At 48.2% G+C, this 27,938-nt stretch overlaps 1 protein-coding gene across 1 annotated transcript; it reads right to left on the bottom strand.

Moving 5' to 3' along the window:
* Positions 1–23,168: 23,168 nt before the first annotated feature.
* Positions 23,169–23,959, bottom strand: LOC147659046 (uncharacterized; the record flags this gene model as incomplete). The annotated part of the gene is made up of 1 exon (XM_086952015.1): positions 23,169–23,959. A coding segment is annotated over one exon (791 nt), but the record flags the coding sequence as incomplete, so codon positions are not given.
* Positions 23,960–27,938: the final 3,979 nt, after the last annotated feature.

Here is a 27,938-nt window from a genome sequence, read left to right on the forward strand (position 1 = left end):
CAGAGTACGAGAAAGCGTGCCGGATGAAGAGGAGGTGGCCAGCAACATAGATGAGGGAATTTCTACTCTGTCAGGTGACACTGAGCTCACCCTGCCTGAATTCGCAGAGTATGATGACGAAGCCTTATTCTTATTCCTGGACCGTGATACCGAGCCCTGAAAATGAGACAACGAATCAATAACTTTCTTTTTCATCCTTATTCACTTTTATTCCTGTGTGTCTGTCTTTCTTTGTTGTGCACAGTTAATATATTTCAAACTTTAATCAGATAATCACAAAATCAAGCCCATCAGCAGAACTGTCTTCACTGGTTTGCTAATTGATTTGAAGTTGCCGCAGTCTGCATTCCTCAGGTTCACAAGTTCAGAAGAACATGCTCCTCTATCCTCCTCCTCCAGACTCCTATTTCCATCAAACCAGAGGGCTGGTTTACGCCCAATGAAGAAAGACTCAGCACTTGTGGGGGTGTTGTTGTACCTCTTTGCAGGTGAGTTGACGGCTCTGGGGCCATTGCTGGGAAGCTCTAATACCGGATAAAAGTGTTTTGGACCAAATCCCAGGCGGAAATTTTTTTGTGTTTTTGATGACTTGCTTGCCTTTGAGGTGCTCTTAGGGGGGGTTCCGTCTGTTTGTGGGTCAGTTTCGTGGTCTGGGAGCACTGCTGGGACACTCTAATCTTGATTGCATTTGCTTTTCAGGAAATCCGTCGTGGCAACCCCGACTTATGGCCTAGCTACGCAGCGCGTTTGGACCGAAGGCCGAGAAATATTGCAAGTATGATATTTTGCTTTTGGCCTATTTGGGGGTGTTATGCTTCTTGGCGGGTGGGTTGGCGGGTCTTGGGGCATTCCTGGGATGGTCTAATACCGGGTTGAAGTGGTTGGGACCAAATCCAGGCCGATTTTTTTTGGGCTATTTCTGACATTTTGCTCAATGTAGCCTTTTCGGGGGCCTGTTTGGGGGGGCTTCCTGGTGTTTGTGGGTGAGTTTCGGGGTCTGGGAGCACTGCTGGGACACTCTAATCTTGATTGCATTTGCTTTTCAGGAAATCCGTCGTGGCAACCCCGACTTATGGCCTAGCTACGCAGCGCGTTTGGACCGAAGGCCGAGAAATATTGCAAGTATGAGATTTTGCTTTTGGCCTGTTTGGGGGTGTTATGCTTCTTGGCGGGTGGGTTGGCGGGTCTTGGGGCATTCCTGGGATGGTCTAATACCGGGTAGAAGTGGTTGGGACAAAATCCAGGCCGATTTTTTTTTTGGCTATTTCTGACATTTTGCTCAATGTAGCGTTTTCGGGGGCCTGTTTGGGGGCCTTCCTGGTGTTTGTGGGTGTGTTTCGGGGTCTGGGCTCACTGCTGGCTATATATACTTTACTTTGCAAGAGGTTTGAAGCAAATCCATGGTGGCAGAGGGGAGTTAGGGCCTAGCTGCAGAGCGCGCGCGGAGTGATTTGGGAAATTAGTGAAAAATTGACTAAGTCCCCATTTTTGTACTTTTGCTCTTTGGCTGTTTGGGGGTCTTCTACTCGTTTTCTCCTGGGTTGACGGCTCTGGGGCCATTGCTGGGAAGCTCTAATACCGGATAAAAGTGTTTTGGACCAAATCCCAGGCGGAAATTTTTTTGTGTTTTTGATGACTTGCTTGCCTTTGAGGTGCTCTTAGGGGGGGTTCCGTCTGTTTGTGGGTCAGTTTCGTGGTCTGGGAGCACTGCTGGGACACTCTAATCTTGATTGCATTTGCTTTTCAGGAAATCCGTCGTGGCAACCCCGACTTATGGCCTAGCTACGCAGCGCGTTTGGACCGAAGGCCGAGAAATATTGCAAGTATGAGATTTTGCTTTTGGCCTGTTTGGGGGTGTTATGCTTCTTGGCGGGTGGGTTGGCGGGTCTTGGGGCATTCCTGGGATGGTCTAATACCGGGTAGAAGTGGTTGGGACAAAATTCTCACGGAAAAGCCTTTTGGCACTTTTTGTAACAGCAGCAGGATTGCATGTGTTTCGGGGTGTTCTAGATTTTTGCAACTGAGTTCTGGGGTCTTAGAGCACTCGTGAGAATGTGTAATTTTGGTTGCAAGTCATTTGAAGAAAATCCATGGTGGGAAAGGGGGGATTTGGCATAGTTAAAGAAAGCCTTTGCCACTATTCTTAACTTAGGGTTCGTTAGGGTTAGCAGTATTTCTATTGCATGTGTTTGAGTGGGGGGGATTTCGAGTCTTGGAGCGATGCTGGCTATGGCTACTTTTGCTTGGTTGCTTGCAAGTGGTTTGAATGCAATCCACGGTGGGTAAGGGGTAATTAGGAAGGGGGTACTTCGGCCTACTTTTACTTTCAAAGTAAGTTTTGTCACCAGTTTTCTGCTAGGCCTCGTTTTTTGAGATTTGATTGGGGGTCTTCTACATTTTTGCGACTGGCTTTAGTGAGGGTCTGGGTGGGAGCACTACTAGGAAGATCTAATTTTGTTCTAAAACACAGTTTACAGTACACCTAGCTTGAGGGGAAAGATCCACTACATTAATTTGCCCATACTTATTTATCCTTCAAAAGGTGACTCAGACAGAGTACGCACTTTCAAAAATATTGTACTGTCTACTAGGAAAATCAAAGTTTGACTTTTTGCACTCCACAGCCTACATACCTTATATTTATTAATCAGTGGTGTTGTAATATTATATCACTTCCTGTTTTTCGTTGAATAATTACAGGCCGGGTTTCAGTCTCTGCAATGGGGAAAAAAGGATGGAGTCAGGCTTCACAGTAGCGAGCCACAATTCAGCATCAGGCAGGCAGTGGACAGGGTGTCTTCTGGTGACCAACATCGATGGACGAAGCGTCGGCTGCAATGGAGGAGTGCCGCTAATAAGAGGATTTTTTTTCTGCAGGCAACTTACTTACCACTTCCAACAGGACAACTACAACCACATAGATACAGTATCCCTTCCCTTGCCTTTTTCTCTGACTGTGACTGCATTTCTTGGATCTCTCTCTGCTTCTAAATTGATCCCTTAACACATCACTTAGTCCACTCCACTATCACATCTGCACCACACATAGTCATTTGTAAGTGCTCCTACGTAATTCGCAAGTCTCAGCACGCCCCGGCCCGTAGAGGACTGGGATGGCCCCAATGATGAAGCATGTCACCAAGGGGCAACCCTGGTGAGTGAGGGGACACCTAGAAAAAAAGCAATTTCTCCTTTTCTATCTACTATACCTTCCAGACCAACCCCATTGAGTGTTGTTGTGAATGGATTTATAGTGACCAGCAAGGCTCTCGGGTATCTGGCTAGTACAGAGACCTTATGTTGAATATCGTTATCATTAATTCCACACAGGCCCTGTACTGTCGCATTCTTTCTTCCACAGTTGTCGAAAGTACTACTTACTTTTCACTGACATGCATGCAGTAGTGCATGCACTTTCAAAGATTGATGGATAGGTTTGTACCCAAAGAATTGTTTATGTTCAATTGTTTGTCTATGCTGTGCTTTTTTTTTACAGGGTGTCTTCTGGTGACCAACATCGATGGACGAAGCGTCGGCTGCAATGGAGGAGTGCCGCTAATAAGAGGATTTTTTTTCTGCAGGCAACTTACTTACCACTTCCAACAGGACAACTACAACCACATAGATACAGTATCCCTTCCCTTGCCTTTTTCTCTGACTGTGACTGCATTTCTTGGATCTCTCTCTGCTTCTAAATTGATCCCTTAACACATCACTCAGTCCACTCCACTATCACATCTGCACCACACATAGTCATTTGTAAGTGCTCCTACGTAATTCGCAAGTCGCAGCACGCCCCGGCCCGTAGAGGACTGGGATGGCCCCAATGATGAAGCATGTCACCAAGGGGCAACCCTGGTGAGTGAGGGGACACCTAGAAAAAAAGCAATTTCTCCTTTTCTATCTACTATACCTTCCAGACCAACCCCATTGAGTGTTGTTGTGAATGGATTTATAGTGACCAGCAAGGCTCTCCGGTATCTGGCTAGTACAGAGACCTTATGTTGAATATCGTTATCATTAATTCCACACAGGCCCTGTACTGTCGCATTCTTTCTTCCACAGTTGTCGAAAGTACTACTTACTTTTCACTGACATGCATGCAGTAGTGCATGCACTTTCAAAGATTGATGGATAGGTTTGTACCCAAAGAATTGTTTATGTTCAATTGTTTGTCTATGCTGTGCTTTTTTTTTACAGGGTGTCTTCTGGTGACCAACATCGATGGACGAAGCGTCGGCTGCAATGGAGGAGTGCCGCTAATAGGAGGATTTTTTTTCTGCAGGCAACTTACTTACCACTTCCAACAGGACAACTACAACCACATAGATACAGTATCCCTTCCCTTGCCTTTTTCTCTGACTGTGACTGCATTTCTTGGATCTCTCTCTGCTTCTAAATTGATCCCTTAACACATCACTTAGTCCACTCCACTATCACATCTGCACCACACATAGTCATTTGTAAGTGCTCCCACGTAATTCGCAAGTCGCAGCACGCCCCGGCCCGTAGAGGACTGGGATGGCCCCAATGATGAAGCATGTCACTAAGGGGCAACCCTGGTGAGTGAGGGGACACCTAGAAAAAAAGCAATTTCTCCTTTTCTATCTACTATACCTTCCAGACCAACCCCATTGAGTGTTGTGAATGGATTTATAGTGACCAGTAAGGCTCTCAGGTATCTGGCAACAGAGACCTTATGTTGAATATCGTTATCATTAATTCCACACAGGCCCTGTACTGTCGCATTCTTTCTTCCACAGTTGTCGAAAGTACTACTTACTTTTCACTGACATGCATGCAGTAGTGCATGCACTTTCAAAGATTGATGGATAGGTTTGTACCCAAAGAATTGTTTATGTTCAATTATTTGTCTATGCTGTGCTTTTTTTCTTGTCTCCCAAAACCTTTCCCAAAAACCCCCGTACCCATCCATTTTTCAAACCCTAACCCTCTTCCCCCAGGCTGTGTGGTTTTGATTGATGTGTGACTAAATTACAGCAATAAATCCACACACTTGCTGGGGAGGATAAGGTGATAGCAACAGGCTGGTGAAGAAATCCGAGGATATATTCTTACTCTGCTTGACAAAGACCCATGGCTAATGTCAAAGAACTGCAACCGAATTAGTAGTTATACTTTACCATTTGTTAGGCTACAATGTGGCACTGTTCTAGTGTACTTCTGTCACCTGCTATATTCTCAGTTGTACCGTTAAATTGCTCAGGAGGACAAACTAGATTTATTTTTCTTTTTTTTCATAGGCATGCAACTGCCACTGTGTCACACCACTAGTACCACCGCTATGAGGAAATTTTATCCGACCAAGATTGCCAACCTTATTCGCTGGTTATCGTGGAGCCAGCCCTGGGTCTAGCCCTACTTTCAAACACAAATTACAGGTAAGATAAGCGTTTGGTGGTTTGGGGGTATAATGGAGTATTAGTAGGAGAGACGAGAGACTGACGGTAGTACTACTAAAGTCCTAGGACTCTTGGATTCACTTCAATTACTCTGTGAGAGGCACTTAGTGTTGAAAACATTTGGGCATTTACACTTAAAGGAAGAAAATGGAACTAAACTTTCAGGAAAACAAAGTCACTGTAAACCCCCACCCACCAGGCAAGCAGTAAGAAACGGGTATGCTCAGATAAAGTTTGAAAAAGTATATTTATATCCCTAACAAAATAATCTCCCGCAAGACCCTCCCTAACCCCAACGATTGTCCTTCAAAAGTCCCCAAAAACCCAACTCCCAATTCCCACCCCCCAAAAGTCTCTAAAAAAGGGGCAAGGGACACTGTGGGTGGATGCTGTCTACTTTTTGGGCCAGGGCATCATGCTCCTGGCGGAGCAAGGCGTGCTCTACGCGGAGCCCCTCCAACTGGTTGGAAAAGTGGTGGAGCTCCTGCTGGAGGCGGGACACCATCAGGGTACTGCGGCGCAGGCGTGCCTTCAATGCCTTGCAGGTGCAACGGCTGTGTGAGGAAGCTGTTGTCCTTGCTACTCGGCGGTGGCGTTTGGCTTTGGCAGCCCGGCTCAGTCTGGGTGGACCACTGTGCTGGGTGGCACTGGCAGCCCGTGGGGGCACGGAGGCCGATGCAGACGACGTAGTTGTTGTGGTCGACTGCACACTTTCTTCGTCCTCCAGGGCCACCAGCCGCCGATATTCGGCCACAGTGGCATCGATCCTCCGTTGCCGGGCCGCTCTAGCCAGCTCCTTCCTCCTTGTTCGTTTGGAAGGAGAACCTATATGAAGAAAGAAAGACATAGTCTGTAACCAATGCTCTTTAAGATTAACTCAATCATTCAGCAGAAATTTGTGTTGCACTACAACTAGCTAATTGCAAGCGCATTACATAACTATTGAGGCCAGTATCTATCTAACCTCACACTTCTTCATCCTTGCTCTAACATTAGTGGGAGTTTAAGGAACAAATCCTACGAGCACTATGGACTTCCATTGGAGTCGACTATGAAAGTACACCAGTCTTATTCTTCTTCTTGTCTCTTGTTTAGGAAAATTGGTACGTTATCTTCTGCAAGCCGGCATAATGCCAGCGCAGTAAACTTGCACCCGAGAAAAAGAGACGCACGCCATGAGGAGTGACCTAGACTTGCGTTGCGTTACTGTACCCGTCCAGTACATGCAGGTGGTGAAGCTCTTACTTTTCTATTACGGGTGGCACTGAGAATACTCTGTTACAACTCAAGGGCTACTGCTTAATTAATTTAACTTTCACCCTACAGTGGAAATGAGTACTAGAAATGGAAAATTGAAGAAGATAAATAATCTGATTATCTATCACTTCACATGGGATGTTTTTGCTTATATATGGGATGACTTTAGGTGCTTTGCTTTTTATTGAGTGACCAGTGATACATCCACACATGAATGACTGAGTACTACTAAACTTATTAAGAGAGGTAGGGAGTGGCCACCGTAATAACCGGACCTATGCTGTGCTTGCAATACAAACTACTGCTACTATTGATGGTAGTATTTGGACAAAATTAAAACTTCTTTTCCTTGCCTTTCCTACACTGGAACGGACGTGCGGGTGCAGTGTTACATGCTCTTCAAAGTTACACTTAGTTCATCCACTGACCGTCTACTCTCTCTAGATCATGGGTACTCACAAACTTTCTCTCAGGGGCTAAATTTACAGTGTAGTTTGTGGCCGAGGGCCGCACTGGTGGGGGCGGAGTCAGAGGGGGCGGGGCTAAAGCAAAACGAAAACTTGTGACCATGAGGTTGCACACAGGTCCCTGCAGCAGATGCCTTCATCCACTGAGCCACCAGACCCAGCATTTACATACATCTCTCTCCCTCCTGCTCTCCCTCCTGCCCTCCCTCTCCATCTCTCTCTCCCTCCTGCCCTCCCTCTCCCTCCCCCTCTGTCATCTCACTGTGTGTGTGTGTATCTGTGTCAGCCTTCAGCCCGGGTTGAGACCGCTTCCTCAACGCGCACACACAGACAACACCAAAGTACTTAACAGGTCTTTAAAAGACCATTAACATATTATTGAGGCTTTGTTTGTTGTAGCGCCCCTGCATCTCCACCCTGACAATCACTGCTTGCCCGGCCCCACAGAGCAGAGGCTTTGTTCTATTTCACCTCTTTGTGGCCTTGCATCTCTACTCTGCTCTGTGGGGGCCGGGGGAGCAGTGATTGTCAGAGTGGAGATGCAGGGGCGCTAACAGGTGAAATACAAAAAAGCCTCTGCTCTGTGGGGGCCGGGGGAGCAGTGATTGTCTGCAAGGTCTGCGCACCGCCAAGGAAGGCTTGCCGGGCCACCCCCGGCCCGCGGGCCATACTATGAGTACCCCTGCTCTAGATACACATATGCTATCTAAGAGTCAGATAGTAGCATGATCCAGGTATATGGACACATACAGTTTCTGTGTCACCCACCCAGGCTGTTGTCCTTCCACCCATCATTGCTTCATCATTCACACAGCCATGCATCTCATATTCTTGCCTTCCCAGCTAGTCTTCAATCTCAATAAGTAAGGAATATATAAGAGCTTACCTCTGGCCGCCACTACCACCGTCTCAACTCTCACAGCCGCCGCCTCCTACCCTGAAGAATCGCCCTCCGCCTCCGTGTCGAGCACCACCACCTCCACGCTGGCCCCGCCACCAGATGTTCCACCTACAAAGTACATTGAAGAATGTTAGAATAAAGCACTCACTAGTCTTTGGTCTAGGAATGAAGACATGTGAAAACAATGTAATTTGTGACTGTCTACTTTAAAGTTAAAAAAAATGTCCCTTTTTCCAGGGAAGGTTGTCTTGCTGCACTTTTTGGCACAACTGATGAAGGCTGGTTTTTTAACACGCACCATTTTTCTCCACACAGACAGAAGATGGACTTCTAACAACAAGATCAAATTGAAACCAGGTGAGAGCTCGGCTCGACCACAAGAAATATCTTCAATTAATCGTCAGCACTAACCACTTTTCCATTATCAGTTACACGTTTAGTTTTATTATGACTTCATTTTAATAAATGTGTTTACTTTTAATAAAGCTTTTAAACTTAAATACAATCTGTGTTTTTGGTCCAGACTAGAGTGACTGAGCGAAAGGTTTTGCAATTTTTGCAAGCATGAGTCCAGATAGAACACTTCAAAAGACATTATGGACAATCCCAGAGGACTGCACTAAGTTGATAGAGCTATTGCGGACTAGAATCATGGGAGTTTCGCCAACCGTGCAATCTTAGTTAGCTACACAGACAGACTAATAAGAATAATCTAGTAATACCACAGGGAGTCATAGTAGAGGCAGGATAAGAATTTAGATACAGTCTAAAAGAAGATCAAAGACAATTTTGAAAAAAGTCAAATGAGGAACGCTAGGAAAAATAGGTACTAGTCTAAAATGAAAACTTACTGGGGCCGGCAAAGGAGCCCTCGCCTGCCCGATCCTGGCCCTGTTGAACAGCATCCGCCGCCTGCTGCTCCTGTGTCCTCCTCTCGCCCCTGGGGGGAGCTGACGTACAACATGAAAGAAAGAACAGAAAACATGGATGATTGTTGCTTGTCAATGTCAACTAAATCAAACATTTCAAAAGAACAATAACAAAATATTTCCGCGAAATTATATTGATTAGGGTTAGTTTTCATTTATTTGCGGACCTGTGACTTCGAAAGTCACGTAACTCACTAAACAAAGTACTGAAAGGTTCACCTAGGACTGGCAGGCAGCAGTCCGCAGGCAAGACGCAAAGTGACAGACAAACTCCATTGTGATTTCAGTCAGATCAGTGACAACACTAACAGTTGCCTGCTACATTACCAGTCATTTAAATAGTCAAACTATCAATCCACCGCCACTATTTTTCTTATTGTCAGGGGTACAAAGGAAGGGGCAGATTTAAGCCCCTTGCGGCTCTTTTTCTCCGTTCTTGCGTGACTTTTGTGACGCAGCAGCTAAACAAAAAAGGGCGCCATGGTGTGGCGTATAATATTATAACAACGTGACGCATTTGAGAGATGCATCCCGTTATAAAGCCCTGCGCCATCAGGGGGCGTTCCGGCGCAAGGGAGGGCATTCCTGCGCTGGAACACATCCTAAAAGTGGCTGAGGGAAATCTACAAAATTTCAATCAGTCACCTTTAGGACAATGATGCGTCACACAAACCCTGCACCTGCTTGAAGCAGACGTACGGCTTGACCCAGCATTGGGGAGATAGGGTACCCCAGAGCATTGCTGGAGCTGCGCCATCGTTGCGACGCAACTCCAGCAGTAAAGCTTCGGTGACGTTTTGGGCCCATGGTGCGCCGCATTGCAAATACGGAGCACCATGTTTGGTGGTGGTAGCGGGCCGCACAATTAATGGCGCATCCCTGCTACTTTGCAGGGATGCGACGGTAATTGCAATTCTGCCCCTTAGGGGCATACTTACGCGTTCTGGCGCATCTCCAGAGATGCGCCAGATCAAATGCGTCACGCAAAACTACCCTTGCGACACGGCAGATGCGCCTCATTTACAATGCGGCGCGCCCTGGCGCAAGGGTAGGCACTTGCGTGACGCATCTCGTCACGTAAGAGCGGCGCATCGCTGGAGTCACGTCGCCAACGCAATGCAACTCCAGTAATGCTCAGGGCCACCCAATACTTAACATGCTGTGTCAGTCCTTTCGCCTGCTTCAAGCAGGCATAAGGAATTGAATTGACGTAGCAGCGTCGCAGAAGTGCCTGCGTTAAATCTTGTAGATTTCACGCAGGCAATTGTGCGAGGCGCACAGCCGCCGGACCGCCCACCCTGCGTACTAGGAACGCACCCATTGTGGTGCAGGCCCATGGCTTTATAACGTGACGCATCTCCCTAGATGCGTCATGCTGTAAATGACTCGCAGGGATGCGGCACGTTTACGCCGCTGTTGCGTCACACAAGGCAACGTAAACGTGGCGCAAGGGGCTTGTAAATGTAATCTGCCCCCTAGTGTCTAGCATTACGCAGTTCTGTAAAGTACACTCATACATAATAGTTACTCAGGCCAATGAGACCACGAAATAGAAAACAAATAAGCATAGTAGCAACGCCACTGAGAAGGAGAGCAGTGCACCTGAAATGCACAGAAGATTTTGAAATATAATTTAACTACAATGTAATCGTCATCAGCGGCATTATTGGCTTGCTCCATGTAAAAAACAAATATTTGCAATACAACAACACAGAGCAGGAGAAAACATCATAGTAGTGAGTGATTAAATGGCTACTACTACTCACCAAGCCCGGGGATCTACAAGCCGAGCTGGTCCAGCAGGTCGCGCTCCCGGTCCAGGAGGTCCGTCCAGCAATGGGTAACCTGGCTGTAGGTGCGCTGGACCCCGTAGAGGTGGGATATGGCCCAGCACACCTTCTCCCACCGCTTCCGGCGCTCCCGCATGTTGTAGCCGCCGGCCGCGATCCTGCTGCCTCCCGCGATGGTCCTGGGCAGGCGGCGCTGGACGAAGTAGACCAGCGCGCCCACTTCCTCCGGGCTGAATATCTCCCGTCGCGTCACCTGCTCCCCCCTCAATCTCCCGCATGCTGTCCTGGCACTGGGTCCAGTACTACTCCCCGCCGCCGCTGCGGCCCTCAAGTGCCTGGGCAGCTTCACGGCGCCTGGCTTGACCATGGTCTGGGCAGGTAAGGTAGGAAGAAGTAGAAAATTAAGAAAGAATAGGATAGGGAAGAAGAAAAGAAAAGAGTTTAAAAAAGTAGTTTAAAAGTAAAGAAAAATAGCAGAAAAGACTAAAATATACAGCTAGGAAAAGAGAGGGATAGATAAGAAGCAAAATCGTAAAAAAAAAACTGAAAACAAGCAAAGGATGGCAAAGATACCAAGAGGATTAAACACCATGCCCAGACACAGGAAATGAATGAAAAACAAGATGGCCGGCGCCCGTTCACGAGCGCGAAAGTAAGTTCGCGCGAGATTTCCCTCGCGATCTCGTGCGAACCTCTAGATTTCCCTCGCGATCTCGTGCGAACCTCTACTCGCAATGCGCTTACTGCGCGAGATTATACATAGCGGGCGGAAACGGAAATACGTCACGCAAACAAAATGGCCGCGCCCGTACTCGACCTTGGGGTAAATTTGCGTGTTGCGCTGCAAGCGGCTCGCGAATACTGCAAAAAAACTCGCGAAACAACAAGCCGCAAAAAAATAAAAAGCTCATTCGCACGAATTGGCGGCTTCCGCGGTCGGTTTCGCACGACACCGCGCCCCGCGAATAGCGCGAAAAAAACGAAAAACTATTTTAGCAAAAGCAAAAGCAATGAGCAGGTGCAAAAGGTCAACCTCATGATTTGTAACGATTCCCTATAGTGCTTCCTGAGGGGGCCCTCCAGAATTCGGTTGCCTGCTTGCAACTATTGTGTGACCCTGCTCTGACCTTAACTGTATGCCACAAAGGTCCTGATTTACAGCTAAAGGAGCAGACAAGCAGGTGCCAGGCTGGAACTTCAAATTCTTTCAGTGACACATTAATTAGCTCTTAATTCATTATTGTCAGTTGGGGCAGGGCAGGGTTTTTTAATAAACTAACCCCAAATTAATTCATGTCAGTTCAAGCAGGGCAGGTGGGCTTGCTTTTCCCCCCCATCTTCTACAGTGATGATGAACCAGAGGGTGGCATTGATGTAACAGAGGGTGGCATGGGTCAAAGAGAGGGTGCCAGTGGTGAAACAGAGGGTGCTGGGAGGCTGTGATGATGAACCAGACGTAGAAACAACATAGTCGCGACCGTTGCGAGCCGACAAGTAAGTTCGCAATTGCGAACTAGTACCAAATCCTCGCGAACTGGCAGAAACACTTGCGAACACAAAAAAAAAAAATCCGCAAATTCGCGAGAATTCGCGGATTTTGCGGATTGCAAATTCGCAAATCCGCAAAATTCGCGAACGCAAGATTTGCAAAATTCGCCCATGCTTACCATCCACCCGTTGAGGATTAAGGCCTTGGCCAGGATGCTGGCGATGAGGAGGAGGAGGATGATATCCGGAGTCAGCTCATACGCAACTTTTTCTCATAACGGTGAGTACCGGTAAAATAGTGTGCAAGCTACTACCATAGAGTGACATGTGTAGCATACTGTGTGTCCAGCAGACTGTACACAAAGTCACTTTGATGTTTGTGGTGCAGTGTCACACAAGTGATGATGTCATGCCACACACATGAGCGCAATGCTTGAAGTTTGAATGTACAAGTGTACCACATTGTTAGTGTATTGTACATGACCATGTCTGAAAGAATATATTCAGTACATGACCCCTTGTGTGCCTGTCCTTTCCAGGTCACCCTGCCTGTTGTCTGTTTGTGTCATCTTGGTCCTCCTGCAATTCCTCTTGATGATAGCAACATCGGATGGATCTGCGTACCCTGCACAGACATGTGGAAATGTCAGTTTGGGTAAGGATTTCAAACAGGCAGTTTATTGTTGGTATGGTTTTTGATTGTGTAGAAACTGTTGATGCACAAGTTGTAGGCCCATACATACATGTCACATTACCATGTATCAAATGTCATGTTGCTCCACTCCCATGACAAGACAGTCATCTGTAGGAGAGTTTTGACTTTGGTGAATGCATCAATGTGTGTTAACATTGACCCTGACACATTGCGGATGGCACTGGTTGCCATTGTGTGTGACATCACAAACACAGGCTCTGTGGAGACTTGCAGCCTCATTGTGTGCAGCAGGATGTGTCTGAATCATCCACTCAACCTTGTGGGCCAGTACAGTTAGATTTCCAGTGAACCATGTTGTGCCGGTGTGGGCCAGTGTATGTCCCACATGTTCTGTCAACTGTCCTGTGAGTCTGTTTGCATGGATGCATTGCCCCTTGTGGCAGTATGTCATGTCACTGTCATGTTGTTACCTCAGTGCCGGTGGAGAACACTGCTTCGCTAGCCTTCTCAGTAAGTTGTAATGTAATGTAATGTAATGTAATACGTTTCTTGTATAGCGCTGGCTACACTCCAGGGAGCATCTTTGCGCTTGTAGAAAGAAAACCTGAAGACTGAAACCGGGGGTCAGGTGGGTTGGTACAGTTTAGATTAGGGATATACTTTGTGTATATCCCTAATCCCTAACAGTTTAGATTAGGGATATACTTTGTGTTTCGGATAGAGTATAGATTCAAGTTTTAAGGTTCTTTCTAAAGATGGATTCAGTTGGGATTAAGCGGAGGTATGGTGGGAGCGTGTTCCAAGCTTTGGAGCCTAGAACTGCCAGGGCTTTCCCTCCTCTCCTTTTGAGTCTAAACTTGGGAATGGTGAGGAGGGTGGCAGTTTGGGATCTAAGACAACGTGAGGGGGTGTAGTGTTTGAACATACTCTGTATGTAGCTAGGTCCTTTCCCATTAAAGGCTTTGTAGGTGATCAGGAGAATTTTAAAGAGCACCCGTTTGTGAATAGGCAGCCAGTGCAGGATGTTCAGTGCTGCTGTGGCTGATGTTCTCCTTTTCCATCCTAACACCAGTCTGGCTGCGGCGTGCTGCACCATTTGTAGTTTGTGGCAGATTTCTCTGTTGGTCCCTGCATAAAGGCTGTTGCAGTAGTCGATGTGGGAGGTTATAAGGGCCACTGCAACCATTTTCCTTGCTGAGAGGGGAATCAGATCGAAGAATCATTTGAGCCCTTTTATAATGCCAAAGCAGGTCCCTGCTACGGCCACTGCTTGCTGTTTGAAACTAAGGGTGGGGTCGAATTTGATCCCTAGATTTCGGACTGAAAGGGCAGTATTCGGGGGGGGGGGGGGGGGGAATGGCATCCTCTGGCCACCAGGATTCGGGATTACATTGATTTCCTTTACCAAAAGGTATAATCCCAGTTTTACCGGAGTTACACTTAAGGTGGTTCATGTCCATCCATTTGAACGTAGCTTTGAGGCAGTTCTTGAGTTTTTATTTCAGCTTCACCGGTATTGTCCTCCATGACCAGGATGAGCTGTGTATCATCTGTGTAAGATATAGTATCTATGCCATAAGATGATATGAGGGCAATTAAGGGGGCCATGTATACATTAAAGAACGTTGGGCTCAAACAGGAGCCCTGGGGCACTCCTGATCCTAGTAGTTTTTCTTCTGACCTATATTGGCCTAAGATGACCACTTGCCGTCTATTTGCTAGGAAGCTTTTAAGTTGATGTTGACTTTCCATTCTCATGATGCCAGGTATGTTGCGCTGATTACATCACAACATTGGGCTGTAGCAAATGTTCACAGTTACGTGGCAACAGTCCGGTGAGCTCATTGCCTGAATTCTCTTCTGCCATGCAGCATATCCTGGTCACGGTAGGGTTGTATCTTTTTGCATTATTCCTATTTACTCTCTGTTGAGTTTGGTTACACATGCTTGTCCTGTCTAGCATAGTAAGGCACAGTTGCAAGAGGTAATGACTGGCCCCTATGCGGCTTCCTGGTGTTTAGGTTATTGCCTTCCTCATTTGAGAAGCTGCTTACGGCTCTTGCAGGTGATGTCTACTTTCCCTTCATGACCCTTACTGATTCACAGGGCTGACTACGGATTGTTGGCTTTGTGTCATTTGCACTGCTATGTGTCACAATTACTGAGATATCGAGCATCAATCATACACTGTGACGTCATTCATGACTGCATGGTTCTAATTGCATTGTAGCAGCCTAGTGAGCGTCATACATGCTCCATTTTGGTCACAACCTCTACTAACTCTCATGTGTCCGTGTTGAAGGATCTGATCTAGTCTCATTGCAAGAGCTGTGATCAGTAATAGGACACAGTGGCAGTGGTTACACTACACAGGTGTGAGTGGTACACTCTAGGTACAAAGGTAATCTGGGAATCTGTAACAAAAAGTATGGAATCCTTATGCTTGGTTTGCTTTGTTTCATTGAAGTACCTAAAATACTTCATCACTTCTTCTCAGGGGTCTTACCAATAAGTAGTCCATTCAAAATCAGCAAAGAAATCAACAGAGAATCTGAAATATGAAAAGGACATCTTTATTACAGTTAATTGTGAGGCTACGTCGCCCAGTCACACCTAAAGCAACTGAATGAGGCAGCCTCCTGAATGGTCTCCGCACAGACCTTTTATACCATTTATCATGCCCTAGGCAAACATTCCTTATTTTACAGTGTATCATACAAATATTTTTACTACAAAGAAAAAGCAGAGTCATGATGACAAGTTCACATTTCAGTTTGTCCAGTTCATGATAGATTACCCGGCAAGGCCCAGAACTTTCATCAGATATCGACGGACCCCTAATAAAAACGGGCACCTCCTCCTTGTAAAACAGGTCATAAAGAAAGAAACAGAGACAGGTGTGTGTAAGATTAGACATAGTTTGTATGTGATGAAAAGGTTTACGACATGTGCACCTGGATGCTAATCTCATTCGGCCACTGGGAAAGGAACTGCCCGAACAGGTTTGGCTTGAGGCAGTGGAGTCAGCAGAGGTGTACGTGTCCTTTCAGATCGAATTTGGCTTTAGTTATTTGGCTATGTAAGGGAAATCACAAAATGGATGCCTGCTCACAAAATGCAACCCGAGGGTTCAAGACGAAAACTACAATTTCAGGGTGATTTCATCACTCAAACATAACGAAAATGCTTATGTATAGTATTTAAGCCATTTATGGTCTGCTAGTACCGAAATCGTCATGATACGATGATATTTATGACACAAGTGCAGAGTTTCGGTACCACACAATAGTAGGGTCCAGAATTTTCAGTACCACATCAGATCTCCCTCCCTGCAGTTCCCATCCTCACCTTCCCTCGCCTGATCGCCCTAATGTGTCTGTCATTAGTAGTCATAGCAAGGGGATATTGCGAATTGGAACCCTTCCAGAATTACACCACTCTGATGGTCACAGGTAAGGACAGTCCCTGGCAGTTGTGTGGAGAGTGTATCACCAGCATTACAGGTAACATCATTGCATGAGTGTTATTGTTGTCAGAGCAATGCCACTGGGCATGTAAATTGGCTGATGCAGCATGGCCTTGCAACTAACTTCATCCTATTGTGTAGGAACTGTGCTTCACACAGTACATTGTGCCTCATTGCAGTCACCGCCGTTATCTTTACAGTCTGCATGCGTTCTATATGGCATTGTTTACAATTATTCTTCATATGTGGTCATGTGTACAGTGACAACAAGCATGCTGTTCGTAATGGCTAATGGACCATATTGTGCATGATGTACATGGTTGTGTATGTGTTCTGTTGCTTGCTGCACACAACGTGCGGGCTACAGCTGCTGACGCAATGTGTCCTGTGCCCCGCTTGGCATTATGGTGACTCGTCCTGTGGCCGTGATGTTTGATTAATGTTCACATATTTTCAGGCAGTGACCCATGGATAACCAGCCACTCCAGGCTCACATACACATTTCACTTATTGTCTTGCAAGAATCCTTGTGTTGTGTGCCTGTTTAGCATGTTCTATCGCCCCTTCTGCCGTCATGTGTTCAATGCTCCCGGCTGCAGCATCCCCAGCCACAACGCTGCACTGCGTGGCCAATCCAGCCACACACACCTATGAGATACTCCTCCATCCATCCATCCATACATTATTGAAGAATGCCGCAGCTTGTCTGTACCACTGTTGCACAACCGCCATGACAAAGGCAGGTCCGTCAGCACCTGCAACATGCACACTGCATGACACTCAGCTCATTTGATGACACATGTGACAGCCTCAATAGAACGTCGTTTAGCTAGCAAGTCCATCCCCTTTTTAATAGTGGTGGCCAATTGTCTTTGCCTATCATAGGGGTTCCAGGTGCACACTCCCTTTAGTTTCACCTTAATTGATATGAGGGGACATAGTGGTTGTTTATTTGTGCACAATATTTATATTAGTTAGGGTATCACTATTTGTATTTTCCTTTTCATTCTTTACTCACACGAAGAGAGAGTGGCCGATGATGAGAGGTCGCTAAACTACTAATTGTCTGTCAGGAACCCCCTCGGGTGTTGCTACCATGAGGCACTCTCTCTTTGCTCACTTCATTTTCAATTTGTAGAGTGGCATCAGACCTTGGTGTAATTTTTATGTAAACGTGAAACACACCATGGCCCTATGGATTAGTGTTAAGGTACACATTTGAGGCAATAGTATGAATTGCCCATGTAACTCTGCCATTGGTCGTAAGGAATTTGGGGGTATATTACCAAGCATGAGCGAAAAATATCGCTCAGCTTGGTTAGCGGCCCAAAATATATCACGGAGCATCGCCGATTTTTATCGCTTAGGAGCCTTGATATTTTCAAGGTTTATCTCCTAAGTGATAAAAATCGACCGAAATGCATGAGTATCGCTGTAAAGTCCGCGATATTCATGCATTACCGAGCAAATGCTCTTAGACATGTAATCCACCTACCATTGGATTACATGGCTAAGAACAGCTCAGGGCAGGCGTTAGCTTTTGGAGATAATCACGCTTAGCGCGGTTATTTCCAAAAGTTGGTAATAGGAGATAGAGATGTTAGCGACTGTTTCCAGTCGCTAACATCTTGTAACGCCCACTTTGCATGTCATTAGCGATAATTATCGCTGACATGCAAAGTGGGCACCCAAATGCCCGCTATCTCCTACTAGCTCCTATCTCCTACTAGCTCCGTTAGCGGGAAAAATTCCAGCTAAAGCGGCGATAAGGCCCTTGGTAATATGCCCCTTGGTGTGAGGTGGTTTAGGCCTTTTTGTTGTTGAACCGTGTCTGAATGGGGGGCGGCATTTTCCCTTTGTTCCCCTTGGGCTCCTTTTGATGGAATGACACATGTGACACAACAGACTCATGCTCCAGCCAACCTCCACACAGTGAACACCAGACAATCATCCACCTGGTAACACGCTACCACAAACACACCCATGACCTGCCTCTCAGGCTGTATATGCAACTCATACTGACAAAACGACGCAGACACACTTAACAGTGCGTGTACATACAACCAGGTCATGTGCCTCGTACTGCACACACACTACTTCCAGCAGCACCACATTGTAGTCTATTACCTTGTTGACACAACAGCACCACACATCGCCTCCAATGCTGTGACGTGGTAGTACGCAACCTCAGAACACCACTTTTGCCTAGCCGTCACAGACGGATTGTCAAAATCCCACAGGGATCACACACTAGGCATGGGCGGAAAATCCGTTCCGCTCGCGGATTTTGCGGATTTTCGGGAAATCCGCAATCCGCGAGATTTGCGAATTTCCTGAAAAATCCGCAAATCCGCGAGCAGCGGATTTTGCTCGCACTGCTCGCACTGTTCGCGTGAGTTCGCGCCCCGCGAATAAGTGCGAAATTGCAGAAATACGATTTTAGCAAAACTGAAAGTAACTACTTACCAGGTTCAAAAGTTCAGGCTCATCATTAGTAGCCATTTCCTGTAGTGCTTCCTGAGGGGCCCCTCCAGAGTTCAGTTGCCAGTTGCAACTATTATGTGACCCTGCTCTGAACCTCAGAATAGTTACACATATGCCACAAAGGTCCTGAATTACAGCTAAGGGAGACAAGCAGGAGCCAGGCTGGAAGTTAAAATCCATTAATCAGCCCCTAATTCATTATTGTCAGTTGGGGCAGGGCAGGTGTTGTAACTAATTTTGCAACAATGAAAGCACTTAGCAAGTGCAAAAGATCACTAATCAGGGCGCACTAAGGAAGCAGGTGCCAGCTAAAAAAATATTCTGTGACACATTAATCAGCCCCAAATTAATTCAGGTCACTTGAGGCAGGGAAGGTGTGCTTTGCTTTGCCAAAAATAATGTACACTGGACAACCAGAGGGTGTGGTGATGAAACAGAGGGTGGCATGGGTGGGCCAGAGGGTGGCATGAGTAGTCAGAGAGTGGCAGTGGTGACAGAGAGTGGCAGTGATGAAGAAGAGTGTCCCAAACAGGTTGGACACGTAGAAACAACAAGTTCGCAAAACTTGCGACCCGACAGGTAAGTTCGCAAATTGCGAAATTGTAAAAACCCTCGCGAACTGGCAGAAACACGGGCGAACACCAAAAAAAAAAAAATCCGCAAATTCGCGGGAATTCGCGGATTTTGCGGATTGCGAGTTTGCAAATCCGCAAATTCGCGGATTGCCAATCCGCAAAATCCGCTCATGCTTATCACACACCCAATCCAGGATTATGATTGGTCAGACTTAACGGGGTACACCTTCAGAGTCACATCCAACACCATGGACACACTCTTGATTGTCAAACATCTGCACAGCCAGTTTCACACCAGCATCCTGACCAGCCTCATTGTAACTATCATCTACAGCTCTCCTATCCTACACACAAAATTTGGCTAAGCCATCTATCAATCAATTGATTCATTAGTTAAACGCACTACCTACCCGTGACGGTCTCAATGTGCTGGAGGGGGGCTGCTACTGATCAAAACACCCTGGGCTTGAGAAGTATTGTGAAGGGCAGCAGGTCCTGGGTCTGTTGTTGACTTGTAGGGAGGGTGTTCCAGGTCTTTGAGTCGAGGTAGGAGAATGATCTGTCACTGTCCGTGTTTTTCCCGATGTGAGTGACTGTGGCGAGAGCATGGTTATTAGAGCAGAGGCTGCGGGTGGGTGTGTAGAAGCTGAGTCTGTGGTTGTGGTATGCTGGTCCTGCGTGGTGTAGAGCTTTGTGTGCGTGAATGTGGATTTTGAAGCTGATGCTGTTGTTGACAGGGAGCCACTGCAGGCCTCTCTGGTGTCGTGTGATGTGGCCGGGTTGTGGCAAACGAGGATCAGACGTGCCAAGGTGTTCTAGATGCGTTGCAGCAGGCTCAAGAGTTTGGTTGTTGTAGCTGCGTAGATGGCGTTCCCTTACTCAAGTCAGCTGGTGGAGAGGGGCAGGGTGACTGTTTTTTGTGTATTTGAGGTGATCCTTTATAAGATCCTGCAGGGCATTCAGAGGGTGTTGAAGCAGAAAGCAGAGATGGCGTTGTCCTGCTTGTTCATGGTGAGTGAGGAGTCCAGGATGCCCGCCAAGTTGTGTGCATGTTTGGTTGGTTATAGTGCTGTTCCTAGCGATGTTGGCCATCAGGAGTCGTCACAGGCTGAGCTGTGGGGGCCAAGGATGTGTACCTCCGATTTGTGAGGATTCTGCATCAGCCTGCTGTCCTTACTCCATTTTGCAACAGCCTTAATTCCTCTGTGGGGGTTGATTTTGCCAGTGTGTGGGTCTTTGGTGAGGGATATGATCAGCTGGGTGTAATTGGTGTAGGAGATGATATTGAGGCTCTGTTGTTGTGCCACATGGGTGAGTTGTGCCCTGTGGATGTTTAAGCCCGTTGGGCTGTGGGATGATCCATGTGGGACGCTGCGGATGGTGTCAGTGGTCTTGGAACAGTACTGTGGGAGGCAGATGCTCTGGGTTCTGCAGGTGGCAAAGGATGTGTCCCAGACCAGGGCACTCTCTTTCTTTCCTGCATCATGGATGCGTACTGTTAGGGTGCCGTGGGAGACCGTGTGGAAGACTGCTGATAGGTCCAGATGGATGTGGACGTCTGTTTCTCCTTTGTCCATGAGGATGCTGATGTAGTTGGTGGTGGCAATGAGGGCGGTGTCCGTGCTCTGGTTGATGAAGGATCCAGACTGTGTTGGTTCTATGATGTTGTTGTCTTTGAGGTAGCGGGTCAGCTATCTGTTGATAATCTTCTACGTGACTTGTTCTGGGAAGGGGAGCAGGGAGATGGGCAGTATGTTCGAGAGGTATTTGTGGTCCACCTTAGGTTTATTCATTAAGGCGGTGATCACGACATTCTCCAGTCTCCCAGTGAAGGTTGTTGTCTCGAAGGAGGTGTAGGATATTTTTACGGAGAAGGGATGAGATGGCTTATCTGGCTTGGTTGGAAATGTGGATATGCCAGGGGTCAGATGGGGATCCAGAGTGAATGTAATCCTTGCTCAGGATGATGTCTTCATTGCTGACGTTGTAGCAGGCAATCAGGTGAGTTTAGTGGGTGTTGGTCGTAGGGGGGGTGGTCTCGGTTGTGGATGTGGGGCTAGTGGAGTGAAAGCTGTTGTGGATGTTGATGATCTTACCGTGAGCAAAGTTGGACAGTGAGTCACACAGATCTTGTGATGGTGGAATGTAATTGGCCATTTATTTGGCTTTTGAGAGTTGAATAGCAATGTTGCTGTGCTATTTGCTGTAGTGTGCATTGCTGTCTAGTCGGTCCTTGATGGCTGTCCTGTTGTCGGTCCTGATGAGTTGGTGGTGTCTGCGGGTGGCACTCTTGTGTGCGTTGTAGATTTCTGTGGGGTCCTGTGTGTGTCTAGCGGTGAAGGTGTGGGTTGTCTCGAGTTGTTGTAATCCAAGGTTGGCAGGGTTGTCCATCAGGGCGGTGGAGTCTGTGTCATTGTTGTTATGACGATGGAAGTAAATTTCCCCAAGGAGGATGTAATCCATGTAGGCGAGGGCGTGCATGCTGATGAGGTGAGCGATGGAGTTGATGAATAGTGGTAGGACTCCAGGTGGTCTGTAGATGAGTGTTCCGCTGAGGGTGGTGTTGGTGTGGATCTGTAAATGAATGTGCTAGGCGGTGGGGAGGGTGTCATTGTTGTTGGTAGTGACTCTGGAAGTGTTAATGTGGATGATGGCAATTCCTCCTACCACTCTGTAGGTGCGGTGTTTGCAGGAGTTGTCATTGCCTTCTGGTATGGCTATGGTGATGTCTGTTGGCAAGGTGCTGTTCAGCCTGATTGCCGTCCACAACACCAGCCAGCCCAACTACAGCAACAACCTCTACACAGGAACAAGAACCTGACTTCCAGAGTACTTGTGGGAATCCAGGGTGCATGCACACACCTCATCCTCACCATCCCCTGCTACTGCCACATGACCATCCGCCTGAGATACCTACAATGTTCCACAGTCAAATGCAGGTTCACCTTCATACTCCTCAGCCACACTCAGTCGACACTCCACAGACCCAGGCAAAATAAGTGATATGGACGTCTACCAGCTAACACTCCATTGCCCACAGTCCGTCTTGGCACCCTTGGCCAGGCCATCAATCTTCACATCCACAGTACAACAGCATGTGGCTGCTAGTTCTCATACCTCATTACACAGATCCTGGTGCTCCCTCCATGGACACCTACATATTATCCATGCTCTTGACACCTCACACACTCTTCTATGACTGTCAGTCATTGCAGTATTTCAAGCAAACACCATGTTCTGCAGTTAGTAACCATCACGGGTGAGTATTGCCATCCATCTATGTAGTTTTGGCTATCTTGTGACCTATGTGTATCCACAGCCGGACTAAGATCCCAGTGTGTGGATGGCTAGAGTTTGCAGGAGACTGCGGCATTTGAAGACATTTGACCTCACAAATGTATTAGAATCTGGGTACATACAAATACATCAATGCATTTTGTGCTAGTTAGATTTATTTTTGACTCTTGTGTGTGTAACGTGAGTAGGTGCTGTACAACAAGGGGGGAATCCAACGTTTACAGCGGGAGATGTGATGCCTTACAGTATGAGTCAACAGAGTCCAGGCCACAGTGCTTGGCATCATTGGGCACACTGCAACCAGCAAGTCCATGTGGTACAGTCTGAAAGTCAATAGGGTGATGCTGTTGCCCACGAAGGCAAGATGCCAGACCAGGTGACCTGGGAGTTGTGCATGGCCCTATGTCTCTCAACATCTGGACCTACGACGACCCACCTTCCTTGGGGGACCCTCACGTGCAGGTCTTGACGATGCATGGGATTCTCCATCTGACAATTCCTCCTCCTCCTCCTCCCTCCCTGTGCCTGTTGGTGGTCTTTGCCTAGATGTGTCTGGCCTTATGACACAGGGAGGGCGCTGCATGTTGACAGCGATCAGACGGAGTGATTGGTTTATTTCCCTATGCACCGTCAGGAGCTCATCCAGTCTTGCCTCCATCCGTCCCTGGTGTTGTTCTTGACTGGCATGTAGCTGGGCCTGCTGATCTGTCATTTTGTTGAGGGCTTCCACTACCAGGCTGAACTCCCTGGTGTCCCGCCGGTATACATCCATGATGTCTCTGAGTTCTGCCATACCGGGCCCTGCAGCTGGCTGGTCAGGTTCTCGCCTCCGCCTTGCGCCACTCCCACCACGCCTGCCCACACGAGCCGGGCTTGGGTTTGTGGGCACATCATGTCGACAGGACCCATGAGTGCTGGCGACGGAGGTGTTGTCTGCCACCTCATGGATGCCCGGCGAACCATGTCCCTCATTGTCAGACTGGCTCTGTTGTGGATCATGGGCAGGGCTCCAAACTGTCTGCTGGGATGTGGCGGGAATGGGTGTGGTGGTTGGCACAGATGTATCTGTTCCAACTGCTGCAGGGGTTTGGGATCCAGAGGGGCCTGGTTGGTTGGGGTCATCCACAGTGTGTTGAGAGGGCTCGCTGACGGTGGGGTCAGTGCCGTGCTGAGCCTGGGACTGGGATCCATCTCCCCCCTTGTTGGGGTTAGTTTCCACACGTTTCCCTGTGGGTGTGAGAGACAAACACTGTTAATGCACTATCATGCAACATCCATATTTATTCTACATTGTCATTAGCGATGTTCTCCCTGCTTTGGATTGTTGAAATTTTTCACTTGTGTATGTGTATGTTGTGGGCTGAGATTTGACATATGCTCATGGGTGCTTGACATGTTGGGTACTGTTGACGATGAATGTCACAGCCATTGATGTGGCTTGTGTTGCCAGCACCACACAGATCCAGCTGTGCTCTGTGTGGCCTAATCTGCACAATGCAGTGTCAATAATTATGCCTGGTTCAAGCATGCATAGGGTTTTAATGCAGCATGTTTTTGATGGCGACTGAGTGGAATTTTGCTGATTTCATTCAGCAACTTTTGAGAGGTGTTGCTGTGCCGTGACAGCCACCCACTGCCAACCCCCCAAGATCAGTACACCCACTTCAGGCACAGGGCTTTAGGACGTGGCACTTCTGAAAGATGCATTACCTTGTCAATACCCAGGTCCATGGTTCTACTTGAGTGCATCCACATTATCACAAAGCTGTGGCAATAGGATTATGTGAGAGTCACAATGGACTTGTGATTCAGCACTGTGCTTTATTTGTTTGGATACATCATCAGATCAGTATTTTTGAGGTTGTATTACATGATGATTGTGACAGTGGTGCACTCCATTATCTGTCCCCAGGGGCTCAGTTTCTGTAAGGGGTGTGTGTGACAGGCCATGCTAGTAGTTTGAGTGTGATTGGCAAGTGGGCGTCCCTTGTGGTGTGTCTGTCCCCCCATGAAGCATGCTGCCCTGATAGTCGTTGGGAGTTCCTGTGCAGGATATCTGACCTTGTCCAGGTTTTAGTGTTTGCACTGGTCACAGGAGGTCCTTGTGCTGCCTACACCAGGGCCCAGTGCCAGCTATCTTGTCAGTACTTTCACACTCCCTGTGCATTGTGCATGGTGCATGGGTGTGTACCTGGGCCAAATGGGTTGAGTGCAGCCTCCTACCCTACACCTTGCCCACTCTCACCCTCCCCTTGCAGCCTTCTGCCACTCCCCTTGCACACCCCCCCATACTTTTAGGCACTGCTGGGAGTCATGGCCACCCCCCACCCCCCCTACTGTTAGGCAATGCTGGGAGTCATGGCCACACACCCCCACCCCCCATACTGTTAGGCACCGCTGGGAGTCATGGTCACACACCCCTACCCCCCACCCCCACACCCCCATACTGTTGGGCACTGCTGGGAGTCATGGGCACACATCCCCTACTGTTAGGCAATGCTGGGAGTCATGGCTACTCACCCCCACACCCCCCTACTGTTAGGCACTGCTGGGAGTCATGGCCACACACTCCCACACTCCCCCTACTGTTAGGCACTGCTGGGAGTCATGGCCACCCCCACATACTGTTAGGCACTGCTGGGAGTCATGGCCACCCCCCAACCCCCCACCCCATACTGTTAGGCACTGCTGCGAGTCATGGCCACACACCCCTACACCCCCCTACTGTTAGGCACTGCTGGGAGTCATGGCCACCCCCTCACATACTGTTAGGCACTGCTGGGAGTCATGGCCAACCCCGCCCCACCCCCAACCCCCCATACTGTTAGGCACTGCTGGGAGTCATGGCCACACCCCCCCACACCCCATCCCCATACTGTTAGGCACTGCTGCGAGTCATGGCCACACACCCCTACACCCCCCTACTGTTAAACACTGCTGGGAGTCATGGCTATCCCCCACATACTGTTAGGAACTGCTGGGAGTCATGGCCACACACCCCCACCCCTCCATATTATTAGGCACTGCTGGGGGTCATGGCCACATACCCCCTTACTGTTAGGCAATGCTGGGAGTCATGGCCACACCCCCCACAGCCCTCCTACTGCTGTTAGGCACTGCTGGGAGTCATAGCCAAACCCCCCACACCTCCCCTACTGTTAGACACTGCTGGGTGTCATGGCCACCCCCCCACATACTGTTAGGCACTGCTGGGAGTCATGGCCACACACCCCCCACACACCCCCCTACTGTTAGGCAATGCTGAGAGTAATGGCCACACCCCCCCACCCCCATGCTGTTAGGCACTGCTGCAAGTCATGGCCACACACCCCTACACCCCCCCTACTGTTAGGCACTGCTGGGAGTCATGGCCACCCCCCACATACTGCTGGGCACTGCTGGGAGTCATGGCCACCCCCCCCACCCCCCACCCCCCCATACTGTTAGGCAATTCTGGGAGTCATGGCCACACCTCCCCTACTGTTAGACACTGCTGGAAGTCATGGCCACCCCCCCACATACTGTTAGGCACTGCTGGTTGTCATGGCCACGCCCCCCACACACCCCCTACTGTTAGGCACTGCTGGTAGTCCCCCCATGTTATATGAATTGTTTGTATACTCAGCAGGCTCAAAGGCTCCTTCGATTCCGTGAACTCCCACTGGTGGTAGCAGGGCCATGACTTTCTCCTCCCAGGGATGGTATTGTGCAGGTCTGCGGGGAGGGCCACCTCCAGTGTGATGAGCGTTGGCGTAGTCCTCATCCATCTTGCGCGTGACCATCCTCCACAGATCATACCACCTGTTCTGGTGCCACCCTGGTGCCCTGATGGGTGCAACAGCATTGACCTTCTCGACGATCCTCTCGCACAGGCGTGTCTTTTCAGCTATGCTGGTCTGTCTGACCAATCCACCAAACAGCTGTGGAAAAACTCTGATGACTTCATCTGTAAGGATCTCCATCTCCTGGTTAGTGAACTTTGGTTTCTTTGGTGCGGTCATGGTGTGGGGTGTATGTGATTGGGAGGGTGATGGTGTGTATGGCTGAGGGTGTGTGGGTCTGATTGTGAAGGAGGTGGTGTGTGTGAATGAGATGGGTGTATGTGTGAAGGTGTATGGCTGCAGTTGTTGGTGTGCTGTCAGTGTCTTTGCACACAGGTATGTTGCAAGGGATGATGGGTTGTATGTGTGGGCCCTTTTATTAGTCCATTTGTGGGTGTGGCTTATTTTGAATTTTTTGTGGGTGTGTCATAAGGGGTGGTTGTGACTTGGGCCCTCTGTTTGCCTGTTTGGATGTGTTTTCCTATGGTGTGTACACTGTAGACTTGTTTTGTAGGGTGTGCGAGTCGTATTTGTTGGTGCGACTGGCAGTTACGGTCGTTTTTCGGGCCCGGGGTACGTGTACGCTTGATTGTGGGGTGTGCGAGTCATATTTGTTGGTGCGGCTGGCAGTTACGGTCTTTTTTTGGGTCCGGGGTACGTGTACGCTTAATTATGGGGTGTGCGAGTCATATTTGTTGGTGCCGCTGGCAGTTACGGTCATTTTTCGGGCCCGGGGTACGTGTACGCTTGATTGTGGGGTGTGCGAGTCGTATTTGTTGGTGCGGCTGGCATTTACAGTCGTTTTTCGGGCCCGGGGTATGTGTATGCTTGATTGTGGGGTGTGCGAGTCGTATTTGTTGGTGCGGCTGGCAGTTACGGTCGTTTTTTCGGGCCCGGGGTACGTGTACGCTTGATTGTTGGGTGTGCGAGACGTATTTGTTGGTGCGGCTCGCTCATACGCGATGTTTTCTGTACGAATCATGCTTCATGCGGGACTACATTTGCCCGTACAAATCGCGTACTTGGTCCCTGGTCTGGATCGTACTTGTTAGTTCGTACGGCATGTTTACAAATCGTATGGTTGGAGTTCCGCAACATTTCGTACGGGTCTTCGATTGTTGTTCGTACGGGTCGCTGATATTCTGACGTATTTTCGGAATTCGGATCGTACTACACAATTCGGACGGACTTTTATCATTCGTACGGAGACGGCTACGAATACGAATCATACGGCGGTTTTTTATCCCGAATCAGAATCGGCCCCCTTGTGTCAGTAACATTTTTGCCTTAATCGATGAATGTTGTAGCCCAATTATGTAGCCTTTCTCTGTTGCACATTAGTAATTAGTCTGATAATTAGCAGTTCTTGGTCTGTTGAAAGGGTT

The sequence above is a fragment of the Lissotriton vulgaris genome, unplaced genomic scaffold (assembly GCF_964263255.1).
Source record: "Lissotriton vulgaris unplaced genomic scaffold, aLisVul1.2 SCAFFOLD_11232, whole genome shotgun sequence".
Taxonomy (NCBI): domain Eukaryota; kingdom Metazoa; phylum Chordata; class Amphibia; order Caudata; family Salamandridae; genus Lissotriton; species Lissotriton vulgaris.